The sequence below is a fragment of the Oncorhynchus mykiss genome, chromosome 4 (genome assembly GCF_013265735.2).
Source record: "Oncorhynchus mykiss isolate Arlee chromosome 4, USDA_OmykA_1.1, whole genome shotgun sequence".
In the NCBI taxonomy this organism is placed as follows: Eukaryota; Metazoa; Chordata; class Actinopteri; order Salmoniformes; family Salmonidae; genus Oncorhynchus; species Oncorhynchus mykiss.
This window is the reverse complement of record NC_048568.1, coordinates 29,335,194-29,349,122: the sequence shown is the minus strand read 5'-3', so window position 1 is coordinate 29,349,122 and position 13,929 is coordinate 29,335,194. Positions and strand designations below refer to the sequence as shown.

The 13,929-nt window shown below is 43.4% G+C and overlaps 1 protein-coding gene across 1 annotated transcript; it reads right to left on the bottom strand.

Moving 5' to 3' along the window:
* Window positions 1–958: 958 nt before the first annotated feature.
* Window positions 959–9,587, bottom strand: LOC110522451 (galectin-3). The gene is made up of 6 exons (XM_021600852.2): window positions 9,558–9,587; window positions 6,666–6,676; window positions 5,684–6,376; window positions 5,477–5,565; window positions 5,003–5,174; window positions 959–1,470 (listed from the first exon to the last, which is right to left on the bottom strand). The coding sequence occupies exons 2-6, from the start codon at window positions 6,669–6,671 to the stop codon at window positions 1,312–1,314; spliced, it is 1,119 nt and encodes a 372-aa protein (XP_021456527.2). The 5' UTR covers window positions 6,672–6,676; window positions 9,558–9,587; the 3' UTR covers window positions 959–1,311.
* Window positions 9,588–13,929: the final 4,342 nt, after the last annotated feature.

Genomic DNA, 13,929 nt, shown 5'->3' with positions numbered 1-13,929 from the left:
ACACAATAAAGGCTTATTTCCATTGTGGTCCTCATTTTTCAGCAAGATGACAGGAGGGCAAGACCGACACCATACATGCACTCAATGCAATTAAAACAACAACAATAGCAATTTACAACAATGGATTGTTTAAGCTTCCCTCCATGAGTCAGGCTGGAGGTGTGTACTCCAGAGAGAGGCCCTGTGTTGCGCTCCCACCCCCAGAAGAAGAGGCCTCTTGGGGCTCACCTGTGGAGGATGTCAAGTCCCCTGGACAGAGCTCCAGCCTTTCTGAACCAAGAAAAGTTGGACTACAGAAGTCCCAGTGTGCACAGAACCTGGCCACAGAGGGTGTTGCTCAGTACCTGTGATGTTCAGTACAGCACATACAGTACATTCTACTACTGTAGGTAATAATAACCTAGCCTCAGAGGAGGAGTACAACAGCTTCACAAGACACATGATCTTGGAGGTGATATTTGTGAACACCTGTCTAACACTGACATTCTTCTTAATTGACAGTAAGCAGTGAAATCATTGTACTTCTATCTAGCCAGTGTATTTCTACTTTCTCAATGACCCCCCCACCCGTAGCTCCCCGCTCCCCCAACCCCTCCGTAGCTCCCCACTCCCCCAACCCCTCCGTAGCTCCCCGCTCCCCCAACCCCTCCGTAGCTCCCCACTCCCCCAACCCCTCCGTAGCTCCCCGCTCCCCCAACCCCTCTGTAGCTCCCCGCTCCCCCAACCCCTCTGTAGCTCCCCGCTCCCCCAACCCCTCTGTAGCTCCCCGCTCCCCCAACCCCTCCCCCAACCCCCCTACAATAAAATGTGTAAAACTTCATTCAATTTAATGGTTTTATTTCATAAAATGTTTGTTATTTACTACCCTTGTAGGGCACTGAATGCCCTCATATGGAGACCTTTAGTGAATCAGTGTAATGCACTGTATCTACTGATACCTTGAGTCAGGAAGACATCATAAGCATAAAGTATGTTTATTTACATAGATGTTCAACAGAAAATAGATATAAAATATTATACACATTTAAACGAAATGGCATTGCTTAATTCTTAGTCCTTCATACCTTGTAAATTACACACATTTGCAAAATGATTGTTTTTTTGTGGAGTTAGTGGGTATTAATGCAGTATTATGTTTGCAGCTCGTCACCATTATCACCATCATAATCATCATCACCATTATCACCATCTTAATCATCATCACCATTATCATAAAAAAGTTGCAAAGACTTTAACTGCAGATTGATACCATGTTATGCATGTAGCCTATGCTGAGTGTTGTATAATATTGGGATGTCATATGTATGGTTGTCATGGTATCGTGTCTACGTTGACAGAGGTGAGGATGACATCATGGAGGATGTTGATGCGATCGATCTGGTTGAGTTCTCTGATGCGGTGTTTAAACTCAAACAGCTGAGTTCCGTTCACAGCCACCTTAAACTCGCCAGACGTAACCAAAATCTTCATCTGAAACGCAGGACAGACAAACACTGGTGGCCAGATTGTCTTTGCAAAATAACCTGGTTATGTAAAAGTCTGAAAGCTACATCTGACCACCTCTCGGACACTCAACTGTACATGGACTCAACAAAAGCTTTCATCAGAAAAATACAAATGCTTGATGTAGAGGACATCCGACAGTGCTGATCTATAACCCACTTTAACTACTTTATCCCTGTATTCACCATTACTAGTAGAGATAATGAAAAAAACAACTGGCCATTGGTAACATTAATAATAGTTGTTAGTCAGTACAGTATAGGTTAGAGTTGTTAGTCAGTACAGTATAGGTTGTTAGTCAGTACAGTATAGGTTGTTAGTCAGTACAGTATAGGTTAGAGTTGTTAGTCAGTACAGTATAGGTTGTTAGTACAGTATAGGTTGTTAGTCAGTACAGTATAGGTTAGAGTTGTTAGTCAGTACAGTATAGGTTGTTAGTCAGTACAGTATAGGTTAGAGTTGTTAGTCAGTACAGTAAAGGCTGTTAGTCAGTACAGTATAGGTGAGAGTTGTTAGTCAGTACAGTATAGGTTGTTAGTCAGTACAGTATAGGTTGTTAGTCAGTACAGTATAGGTTAGAGTTGTTAGTCAGTACAGTATAGGTTGTTAGTCAGTACAGTATAGGTTGTTAGTCAGTACAGTATAGGTTAGAGTTGTTAGTCAGTACAGTATAGGTTGTTAGTCAGTACAGTATAGGTTGTTAGTCAGTACAGTATAGGTTAGAGTTGTTAGTTAGTACAATATAGGTTAGAGTTGTTAGTCAGTACAATATAGGTTGTTAGTCAGTACAGTACAGGTTGTTAGTCAGTACAGTATAGGTTAGAGTTGTTAGTCAGTATAGTATAGGTTGTTAGTCAGTACAGTATAGGTTGTTAGTCAGTACAGTATAGGTTAGAGTTGTTAGTTAGTACAATATAGGTTAGAGTTGTTAGTCAGAACAGTATAGGTTAGAGTTGTTAGTCAGTACAGTATAGGTTGTTAGTCAGTACAGTATAGGTTAGAGTTGTTAGTCAGTACAGTATAGGTTGTTAGTCAGTACAGTACAGGTTAGAGTTGTTAGTCAGTACAGTATAGGTTGTTAGTCAGTACAGTATAGGTTAGAGTTGTTAGTCAGTACAGTATAGGTTGTTAGTCAGTACAGTATAGGTTGTTAGTCAGTACAGTATAGGTTGTTAGTCAGTACAGTATAGGTTAGAGTTGTTAGTCAGTACAGTATAGGTTGTTAGTCAGTACAGTATAGGTTGTTAGTCAGTACAGTATAGGTTAGAGTTGTTAATCAGTACAGCATAGGTTAGAGTTGTTAGTCAGTACAGTATAGGTTGTTAGTCAGTACAGTATAGGTTGTTAGCCAGTACAGCATAGGTTAGAGTTGTTAGTCAGTACAGTGTAGGTTAGAGTTGTTAGTAAGTGCAGTATAGGTTGTTAGTCAGTACAGTATAGGTTAGAGTTGTTAGTCAGTACAGTATAGGTTGTTAGTCAGTAAAGTATAGGTTGTTAGTCAGTACAATATAGGTTGTTAGTCAGTACAGTATAGGTTGTTAGTCAGTACAGTATAGGTTAGAGTTGTTAGTCAGTACAGTTTAGGTTGTTAGTCAGTACAGTATAGGTTGTTAGTCAGTACAGTATAGGTTGTTAGTCAGTACATTATAGGTTAGAGTTGTTAGTCAGTACAGTATAGGTTGTTAGTCAGTACAGTATAGGTTAGAGTTGCTAGTCAGTACAGTATAGGTTGTTAGTCAGTACAGTATAGGTTGTTAGTAAGACCAATATAGGTTGTTAATCAGTACAGTATAGGTTAGAGTTGTTAGTCAGTACAGTATAGGTTGTTAGTACAGTATAGGTTGTTAGTCAGTACAGTATAGGTTGTTAGTCAGTACAGTATAGGTTAGAGTTGTTAGTCAGTACAGTATAGGTTGTTAGTCAGTACAGTATAGGTTGTTAGTCAGTACAGTATAGGTTAGAGTTGTTAGTCAGTACAGTATAGGTTAGAGTTGTTAGTCAGTACAGTATAGGTTGTTAGTCAGTACATTATATGTTAGAGTAGTTAGTCAGTACAGTATAGGTTGTTAGTCAGTACAGTATAGGTTAGAGTTGCTAGTCAGTACAGTATAGGTTGTTAGTCAGTACAGTATAGGTTGTTAGTCAGACCAATATAGGTTGTTAGTCAGTACAGTATAGGTTAGAGTTGTTAGTCAGTACAGTATAGGTTGTTAGTACAGTATAGGTTGTTAGTCAGTATAGGTTGTTAGTCAGTACAGTATAGGTTGTTAGTCAGTACAGTATAGGTTGTTGGTCAGTACAGTATAGGTTGTTAGTCAGTACAGTATAGGTTAGAGTTGTTAGTCAGTACAGTATAGGTTAGAGTTGTTAGTCAGTACAGTATAGGTTTTTAGTCAGTACAGCATAGGTTAGAGTTGTTAGTCAGTACAGTATAGGTTGTTAGTACAGTATAGGTTGTTAGTCAGTACAGTATAGGTTGTTAGTCAGTACAGTATAGGTTAGAGTTGTTAGTCAGTACAGTATAGGTTGTTAGTCAGTACAGTATAGGTTGTTAGTCAGTACAGTATAGGTTAGAGTTGTTAGTCAGTACAGTATAGGTTAGAGTTGTTAGTCAGTACAGTATAGGTTGTTAGTCAGTACATTATATGTTAGAGTTGTTAGTCAGTACAGTATAGGTTAGAGTTGCTAGTCAGTACAGTATAGGTTGTTAGTCAGTACAGTATAGGTTGTTAGTCAGACCAATATAGGTTGTTAGTCAGTACAGTATAGGTTAGAGTTGTTAGTCAGTACAGTATAGGTTGTTAGTACAGTATAGGTTGTTAGTCAGTACAGTATAGGTTGTTAGTCAGTACAGTATAGGTTAGAGTTGTTAGTCAGTACAGTATAGGTTGTTAGTCAGTACAGTATAGGTTGTTAGTCAGTACAGTATAGGTTAGAGTTGTTAGTCAGTACAGTATAGGTTAGAGTTGTTAGTCAGTACAGTATAGGTTTTTAGTCAGTACAGCATAGGTTAGAGTTGTTAGTCAGTACAGTATAGGTTGTTAGTCAGTACAGTATAGGTTAGAGTTGTTAGTCAGTACTGTATAGGTTGTTAGTCAGTACAGTATAGGTTAGAGTTGTTAGTCAGTACAGTATAGGTTGTTAGTACAGTATAGGTTGTTAGTCAGTACAGTATAGGTTGTTAGTCAGTACAATATAGGTTCGAGTTGTTAGTCAGTACAGTATAGGTTGTTAGTCAGTACAGTATAGGTTAGAGTTGTTAGTCAGTACAGTATAGGTTGTTAGTACAGTATAGGTTGTTAGTCAGTACAGTATAGGTTGTTAGTCAGTACAATATAGGTTAGAGTTGTTAGTCAGTACAGTATAGGTTGTTAGTCAGTACAGTATAGGTTGTTAGTCAGTACAGTATAGGTTAGAGTTGTTAGTCAGTACAGTATAGGTTGTTAGTCAGTACAGTATAGGTTAGAGTTGCACTGCTATAAAGAATATTCCCACTGACCTCGAAGGACTGACCGGCCATGAAGGGGAAGCCTCCCTGTGTGTGCCTCTCCTCCTTCCCCCAGTGCTCTCCCATCTTGTGGTTCCTCACCACTGCCTGCTTGCCCCCCTCATTGAACCGAGAGTTGAGGTGGAAGGCGATGTCATTACCTCGCAGAAAGTTCACTGTGAACCTAAACAAGTTAGGATCAAAACAGTTTAATCGATCATATTGATAAAAACACAGGTCAAGATATTAGATAGTGAAAAACTACAGTCATCAATCAGGTTAATAGGCCCACTCTTCCAGGATCGTGATGTATTGAAAGCAGCTGACATTCAATATAGTAAAATGACTTATTACATCAGTTGTATTCAAATAGCATACTGGTAATGTGTACTGTACATCCAATGCTTCCACTGGGTATCTCAGGGATCGTATTCATCCCAGTAGACAACAAAGACCCTAGTAGACTATGGTAGTTGATGAACTCACTGCTTAGCGTTTGGTTTGACCTGGCCCATGATGGTGAGCATCATCTTGTCGTAGATGCCTCTTTGTAGGTTCAGGTTGTAGGGCACATTCTATACACCAACACAACACACAGACATTTAGGATATGGCGCTATCTTCACACCAACACAATGATTATGCCAATTCCTTTCCTCCATCTGCTGATGCTCCTTCCCTCCCTGTCTCTCACCTGTCCAGTTGGTGTCGGATTCCACTGTGTAGCAGGTGGGAAACCACCTGGGTCCTGATCAGGCCAACTAGACTGTACACCTGGGTCCTGACCAGGTCCGAATGGCCATCCAGACCCTGGGTTAACTCCTGGGTTAAAGCCTGGGACTGGCCACACTGGGGGACTGGGCTGGCTGGGGCCCTGGGCCTGGGCTTGAATTGAGGCTGGAGGTTGATAAGGCTGGGGTGCAGGCTGGGGCTGTAATTGGGAAGGCTGGGGCTGGGGTCCAGGCCAGCACGGCTGGCAGGGATGGGTTGGGGCTGGATGGGTATGTTGTGGTTGAGTACCAGGCCAGTTTTGGGCTGGAGCTGGGGATGGTTTGGATGGTTGAGGACCAGGCCAGTTCCAGTTTTGGGCTGGAGCTGGGGATGGTTGTGATGGCTGTGGCCCAGGCCAGTTTTGGGCTGGACCTGGGGCTTGTTGGGTTGGCTGTTGCCCAGGCCAGCAGGGGGTGTTCGGGTTCCCAGGAAAGCAAGGCATGGGCTGAGGTTGAGCTGGGGCTGGTTGGGATGATTGAGGACCAGGCCAGCAGGGGATGCTGGGCTGCTCAGGCCAGCAGGATGGGGGTTGGGGTTGACTGGGCTGTTGGCTGGGCTGTGTCGGCCAGACTGGACCCCCTGGTTGCTGTTGACTGGGCCAGATACTGTTGCTTCCCTGGGGGGTAGAACCAGAGGACGGACAGCCACACAGAGCATCAGAGAGCTGGGGGGGACAAGATAAGTACACACACATACAGTCAAAGATACACACATTCGTACATGCACACTGGCACCGACACATTTGCACACACTCCCATACTCACAGACACAGACAAATAACACAGAATGAGACACATACAGAGACAATTTCCACACAATACTTCAAGAATATTGAGCAAGTTCCTATCATTGAGTTCTCAGTTGCTAGTTGTCAGTGTAGAGGTTGAAGGAGGGTAGGTACTTACTTCCATAGTATCTGTAAGTAAAGAGAGAACAGCATCACTACGTTTTTTCATCTTCATCAGAAACGGAAGCATTAGAAGCCCTAACAAAACACAAATCACTATAGCAACTCACCACTGTTGGATCACAGGTTAGGAAGATTTTCACTTTAGGAACTTATTTGCTCCAGTTTCATTGCTGATTATACCAGCTGATACTGAGATGACCACTAGATGGCCCCAGTGAATTACCTCACTCCCGTGATTATTATAGACCAAGTCCCACACTACTCAGTACTCATACACAGAGTATGATGGTAGAAGGCCATGTCATATGGAACATGATGCATAATAAAGCCCTTCGTAAGGAATGTGTATGGAATTGTGAATCTGTTGTCTGTAATCATTCTGCCACAGTCACACAAGTGACTGTCTTCTCTTAGCACAGCAGATTGTACAGATAGCTACTCACTAATAACATCATTACCTGATTACCTGCCCTCAGTCTGTATAGCCTGTATGTTGTGCATGGTCTTTATAGACAATACATGATGACTCTGCAATAGGCCTCCAAACCATACATGCTCTAAGTACCCACTAGTAAAAGAAACAATTCGGTGTAACACATCTGCTCTCCATATCTCTTTCTTTGTCATTCAGAATGGAATGTTCAAACCATAATGTCTAAAAGTTCTTAGGCCTAGATTACGTCTGGACTCATTTTCAATTGCAGAATCCGCGAACACAGAAACATTGCCTTCAAAAGTGGGTTGATGTCTAGATGGGATACAGCTTTTGTCCAATTTAACGTCAAATCAAATGTTATTGTTCACATACACATATTAGCTGATGTTATTGCGGGTGTAGAGAAGTGCTTGTAAAAAACTAAATACTGCAAAGTTGCTTAGGAGCTAGAAGCAGAGCTGTCGTATCTGTCGGCGCCATCTTAAACAACCATTGTCAACGTTTTTTTTGTGTGCATTTTTAGCTAACCCTAAACCTAACCATTTTCCTGACCTTCATTTAATTCTAGTAACCTGCTACGTTAATTCTTCCCACCTGCTGCGTGAGTTCTCCTAAAACCTGCTAAGAAAAGTCAGTTCTGACAAAAGCTGTATCCCTTCTAGACAGAACCTTCAAAAGGTGCATAGCCCAAAAGGGGTTTGACTAGATGGGATGCAGCTAATGGCAGAAGGGACTTTCAAATCAAATCAAATGCAATTTGTCACATGCTTTGTGAACAGGTGTGGACTAACAGTGAAATGCTTACTGACATCTCAACTATGCAGAGAGAAAGACAATATAGACGCAATAGAAAAGTAAAACAGGTCATAATAAAAGCAGGCACAATGAGCAACGATAACTTGCTACTAGTACCATACCAGTACCAGTACCATGTCCATGTGCAGGGGTAATTGAGGCAGAGATGTAGGCTACATAGGGAGAACTATGAATAAAGTGACAGCAGCAGCAGCATACAGTGCGTGATGAGTAAAAAAAAAGTGAGTGCGAAAAGGGTCAATGCAGATAGGTATATGGTCAACTATTTATCAGTCTTATGGCTTGGGGGTAGAAGCTGTTCAGGGTCCTGTTGGTTCCAGACTTGGTGCATCTGTACCGCTTGTCGTGAGGTAGCATTGCAGCCAGAAGTGAGAACAGTCTATGACTTGGGTGGATGGAGTATTTGACTATTTGTAGGGCCTTCCTCTGACACTGCCTGGTATAGTGGGAAAGGGGGATACCTAGTCAGTTGTACAACTGAATGCATTCAACTGTAATGTGTCTTCCACGTTCAACCCAACACCTCTGAATCAGTGACGTGCGGGTGCTGACATAATCGACAGCTACGTCATCAGCGCCCGGGGAACAATGGGTTAACTGCCTTGTTCAGGGACAGAACACCACAACAGATGTTTTCCTTGTCAGCTCGGGGATTCAATCCACCAACCATTCAGTTACTGGGCCAACGCATCTACCCGCCAGGCTACCGGTCCTGGATGGTAGGGAGCTCGGCCCCAGGGATGTTCCCTCTGTAGGTTCTGTAGCTCCTCGTTGTGGTCCAATGCCAAGCAGTTGCCATACCAACCGACTTTTCGTAGCAGGTTAGGAGAATTTACACGCCAGGTTAGGATAATTAACATTGCAAATTAGGAGAATTAGGTTAAGGTTAGGGAAACAATTAGGGTTAACTAAAATTGTAAAATTCTCACCAAAGTGACTCAAACATGCTACTTTTGACATCATTTTGACATTAGCTGCATGCCTTCTAGCCATCACCACCGAAAAGTGGTGATCGGATTGAATCTAGCTTTCCCTCAGTAAGTGGCCTACTTTTGAACATCCCATAGACCTGCAGTATGCAGAACATGTCAAATCTGTCTCATATAAAATGTAGATGGATCATCATACAATGAATGATCCTATTCAGCCAAAATGTAGGTTAGTGGAAGATACACTCTATAAGCCAGGGCTTTTCACACTGCAAAATGTTGGTTTGGCAAATTACCTATTTTAGACTGCAGCAAAGCTAAGAAACATTTAATACTTTCACACTCTAAAGTGCATAACACCAACCTTAGCCCAGGACTAAATTGGCCGTGCTGCAGAGCAGAGTAAGTACCAGCTTCTGGAGGGGGAAGCAGCAAGTCTATGACAGGGATCAGCCAACATTGTATTTTAATATTCCATGTTTCATCAACTATGATACCAGACAGCTGGAGCTAGATAGATCAAATCGAACTTTATTTAAAGTGCATTTAAAAATGCAACACACAGTAAAGTAAAACAGTAAAACAATAAAATAAGGTTAAAGCTCCCTTGTCAAAGAGAAGTCAAACTCACCAATGGGACAATACAGATTTTCTGGACTAACCTGGAGAAATAAGAGATATATAAATGAATAAAACGTTACATTACCGGTTGTTGATGTGTTGTTGAGGTGACAGCTAGACAGCTACAGTAGGAATTCACACACACTCTTTTATGTACTCCTTATACATTCCTTCTTTATTTGGCCACTCCTTTATTCCCAACTTTCCTCTACTGGGAAAACCACACCCAGGGGGAAAGATTCTCTGTCACAACATTTCCCTTATCAAAATGTTCTTCATTCTTAAGAGTAAATCAATATATATAAATGTTCTGTCTTAAATGAAAATCCATCAGTAGGATAAAAGACAAGACTGGTGACAGGTTGTGGAAATATACTTTAGCAAAATACTGCTGTAGTGCAGCAGACTGATGTACTATTGTTGAACTGTTGGTTGGTTCATAAATTGACTTGGACATACTTCAACAAATTATGGAAGTTTGCAATATCTAAGGGAGGATTACATAGCAATGTCCCTATAATATAAAAAACACATATTCCCTGGTGTTTCTGCTCTGAAACTGTCATGGGTGTTTCTGGAATGCAATAACAGTTTTTTTTTCAAGAGAGAGCTTGAAAGAGAGAGAGAGAGAGATGGGAGAGGGAGAGGGAGAGGGAGAGATGGGAGAGAGAGAGAGAGAGAGATGGGAGAGAGAGAGAGATAGAGAGATGGGAGGGAGAGATGGAAGAGAGAGAGAGATGGGAGAGAGAGAGAGAGAGATGGAGAGGGAGAGGGAGAAGGAGAGAGAAAGAGAAAGAGGGAGAGAGGGAGAGAGAGAGGGAGAGAGAGAGAGAGAGAGAGAAAGAGAGAGAGAGAGAGAGAGAGATGGAAGAGAGAGAGAGATGGGAGAAAGAAAGAGAGAGGGAGAGAGAGAGAGAGAGAGAGAAAGAGGGAGAGATGTGAGAGAGAGAGATGGAAGAGAGAGAGAGATGGGAGAGGGAGAGAGAGAGAGAGAGAGAGAGAGAGAGAGAGAGAGAGAGAGAGAGGGAGAGGGAGAGTGAGAGGGAGAGAGAGATGGGAGGGAGAGCGAGAAATGGGAGAGAGGGAGGGAGAGATGAGAGAGATGAGAAAGTGAGAGGGAGAGAGAGAGAAAGAAAGAGAGAGGAGAGATGGGAGAGGGAGAGAGAGAGAGAGAGAGAGAGAGAGAGGGAGAGAAGGAGAGAGAGATGGAAAGGGAAAGAGAGAGGGGGGACAGAGAGAGAGAGAGATGAGAGAGATGAGAGAGAGATGGGAGAGAGAGCGAGATGAGAGAGAGGAGAGAGAGATGGGACAGGGAGAAAGAGAGATGGGACAGGGAGAGAGAGAGATGGGACAGGGAGGGAGAGAGATGGGACAGGGAGGGAGAGAGTGGGGACAGAGAGAGAGATGAGAGATAGGACAGAGAGAGAGAGAGAGATGAGAGAGAGGAGGAGAGAACAGTGAGAGAAACACACTATTTAAATGTTGCCATAGAAACCAGGGAATCTTGTCTGTGTATGTGTGTGTGTGTGCATGTTTGTGCGTGCGCGTGTGTGTATGTGCATGTATGTGTACATGTGTGTATGCACATGCTTACGTGTGTGGGTGTTACAAGTGAGAAGGGGTAACCAGAGGGTGCATAACTCTCAAACCCAAAGTGTCTCTCAAGACAGCCATGGTTTTCATTCAGCACGAAAGCAACACGTTTGAGTATGTACCTCCATTCCAAACACAACGAACACAGTGTGATGGGCTCTGAGGCTGCTGTTGGTAACGTGGTTGACTTCATTGCTCAGCAGCCAGTCATGAGACTGTGTCTCACAGACAATAACTAACTCCCTGACATGGTCTCTGTGCCAGGGACAGTAATGTCATTACAACAGACAGATACCTTCGCTGTGTCAGACCTGGGGTTGGTTCCCATTGCAGTCAGGGTGAAAGTCTGTCTCACAACATTGAGTCTGTAACACACCATAAGAGGGGCCAGTCTAACCGTTCACCCGGTAACGGTGATAAACATCATCAACTCTGTTTATCCATCTCTCAAAGTCAAAGTTTCCCCATCTGCTATGACAGTGTTATAACAGTGTTAAGACAGTGTTATGTAGCCTTTATGACAGAGCATTAGAGTAAAGTGTAGCCTAACCCTCCCAACAAGCAGTAAAGCTATTCCTGGAGTTGATTTTAATAACTGAATTAAATCATTAGCTGAAATCAATAGCTCTCCCTGTGCCAAAGAAAGCGAAGGTAACCTGCCTACCGCCCTGTAGCACTCACATCGGTAGCCATGAAGTGCTTAAAAGGCTGGTTATGGCTCACATCAACACCATCATCCCGGAAACCCTACACCCACTCCAATTCACATACCGCCCGGAACAGATTCACAAATGACACAATCTCAATCGCACTCCACACTGCCCTTTCCCACCTGGACAAAAGGAACACCTATGTGAGAATGCTTTTCTCATTGACTACAGCTTAGCGTTCTACACCATAGTGGCCACAAAGCTCATCACTAAGCTAAGGACCCTGAGACTAAACATCTCCCTCTGCAACTGGATCCTGGACTTCCTGACGGGTTGCCCCCAGGTGGTAAGGGTAGGTAACAACACATCTGCCACGCTGACCCACAACACGGGGGCCTCTCATGGGTGCGTGCTTAGTCCCCTCCTGTACTCCTTGTTCACCCACGACTGCGACAACAATGAGACAGCCTATAGGGAGGAGGTCAGAGACCTGGCAGTGTGATGCCAGGACAACAACCTTTCCCTCAACGTGAGGAAGACAAAGGAGATGATCGTGGACTACAGGAAAAGGAGGGCAGAACACTGACTCTGTACTGGTACCCCTTGTAACCTGTACACATTGACTCTGTACCGGTACCCTCTGTAACCTGTACACATTGACTCTGTACCGGTACCCTCTGTAACCTGTACACATTGACTAAGTACTGGTACCCTCTGTAACCTGTACACATTGACTCGGTACCGGTACCCTCTGTAAACTGTACACATTGACTAAGTACTGGTACCCTCTGTAACCTGTACACATTGACTAAGTACTGGTACCCTCTGTAACCTGTACACATTGACTAAGTACTGGTACCCTCTGTAACCTGTACACATTGACTAAGTACTGGTACCCCCCGTAACCTGTACACATTGACTCTGTACCGTACCCCTTGTAACCTGTACACATTGACTCTGTACTGGTACCCTCTGTAACCTGTACACATTGACTCTGTAGCGGTACCCTCTGTAACCTGTACACATTGACTCTGTACCGGTACCCTCTGTAACCTGTACACATTGACTCGGTACCGGTACCCCTTGTAACCTGTACACATTGACTCGGTACCGGTACCCCTTGTAACCTGTACACATTGACTCTGTACCGGTACCCTCTGTAACCTGTACACATTGACTCTGTACCGTACCCCTTGTAACCTGTACACATTGACTCTGTACTGGTACCCCCTGTAACCTGTACACATTGACTCTGTACCGTACCCCTTGTAACCTGTACACATTGACTCTGTACCGGTACCCTCTGTAACCTGTACACATTGACTCTGTACCGTACCCCTTGTAACCTGTACACATTGACTCTGTACTGGTACCCCCTGTAACCTGTACACATTGACTCTGTACCGTACCCCTTGTAACCTGTACACATTGACTCTGTACCGGTACCCTCTGTAACCTGTACACATTGACGCTGTACCGGTACTCCCCGTAACCTGTACACATTGACTCTGTACCGGTACCCTCTGTAACCTGTACACATTGACGCTGTACCGGTACTCCCCGTAACCTGTACACATTGACGCTGTACCGGTACCCCTTGTAACCTGTACACATTGACTCTGTACCGGTACCCTCTGTAACCTGTACACATTGACTCTGTACCGTACCCCTTGTAACCTGTACACATTGACTCTGTACTGGTACCCCCTGTAACCTGTACACATTGACTCTGTACCGTACCCCTTGTAACCTGTACACATTGACTCTGTACCGGTACCCTCTGTAACCTGTACACATTGACTCTGTACCGTACCCCTTGTAACCTGTACACATTGACTCTGTACTGGTACCCTCTGTAACCTGTACACATTGACTTTGTACCGGTACCCCCTGTAACCTGTACACTTTGACTCTGTACTGGTACCCCCTGTAACCTGTACACTTTGACTCTGTACTGGTACCCCCTGTAACCTGTACACATTGACTCGGTACCGGTACCCTCTGTAACCTGTACACATTGACTCGGTACCGGTACCCCTGTATATCGCTTCATTATTGTCGTTTTATTGTGTGACTTTAAAAATGTTACTTTAGTTTTTATGGTAAATATTTTCCTAACTCTATTTTCTTAAAACCACATTGTTGGTTAAGGGCTTGTAAGTAAGCATTTCATGGTAATGTCCTGTGGTATTCGTCAATGTGACAAATGCAATT

Coding starts and splice junctions, on each gene's coding strand:
- LOC110522451 (XM_021600852.2), bottom strand. Junction 5,566..5,683: donor ATCCGACACCAACTGGACAG/GTGAGAGACAGG, acceptor GTTGGTGTATAG/AATGTGCCCTACAACCTGAA. Junction 1,471..5,002: donor TGGCCGGTCAGTCCTTCGAG/GTCAGTGGGAAT, acceptor CCTGCGTTTCAG/ATGAAGATTTTGGTTACGTC.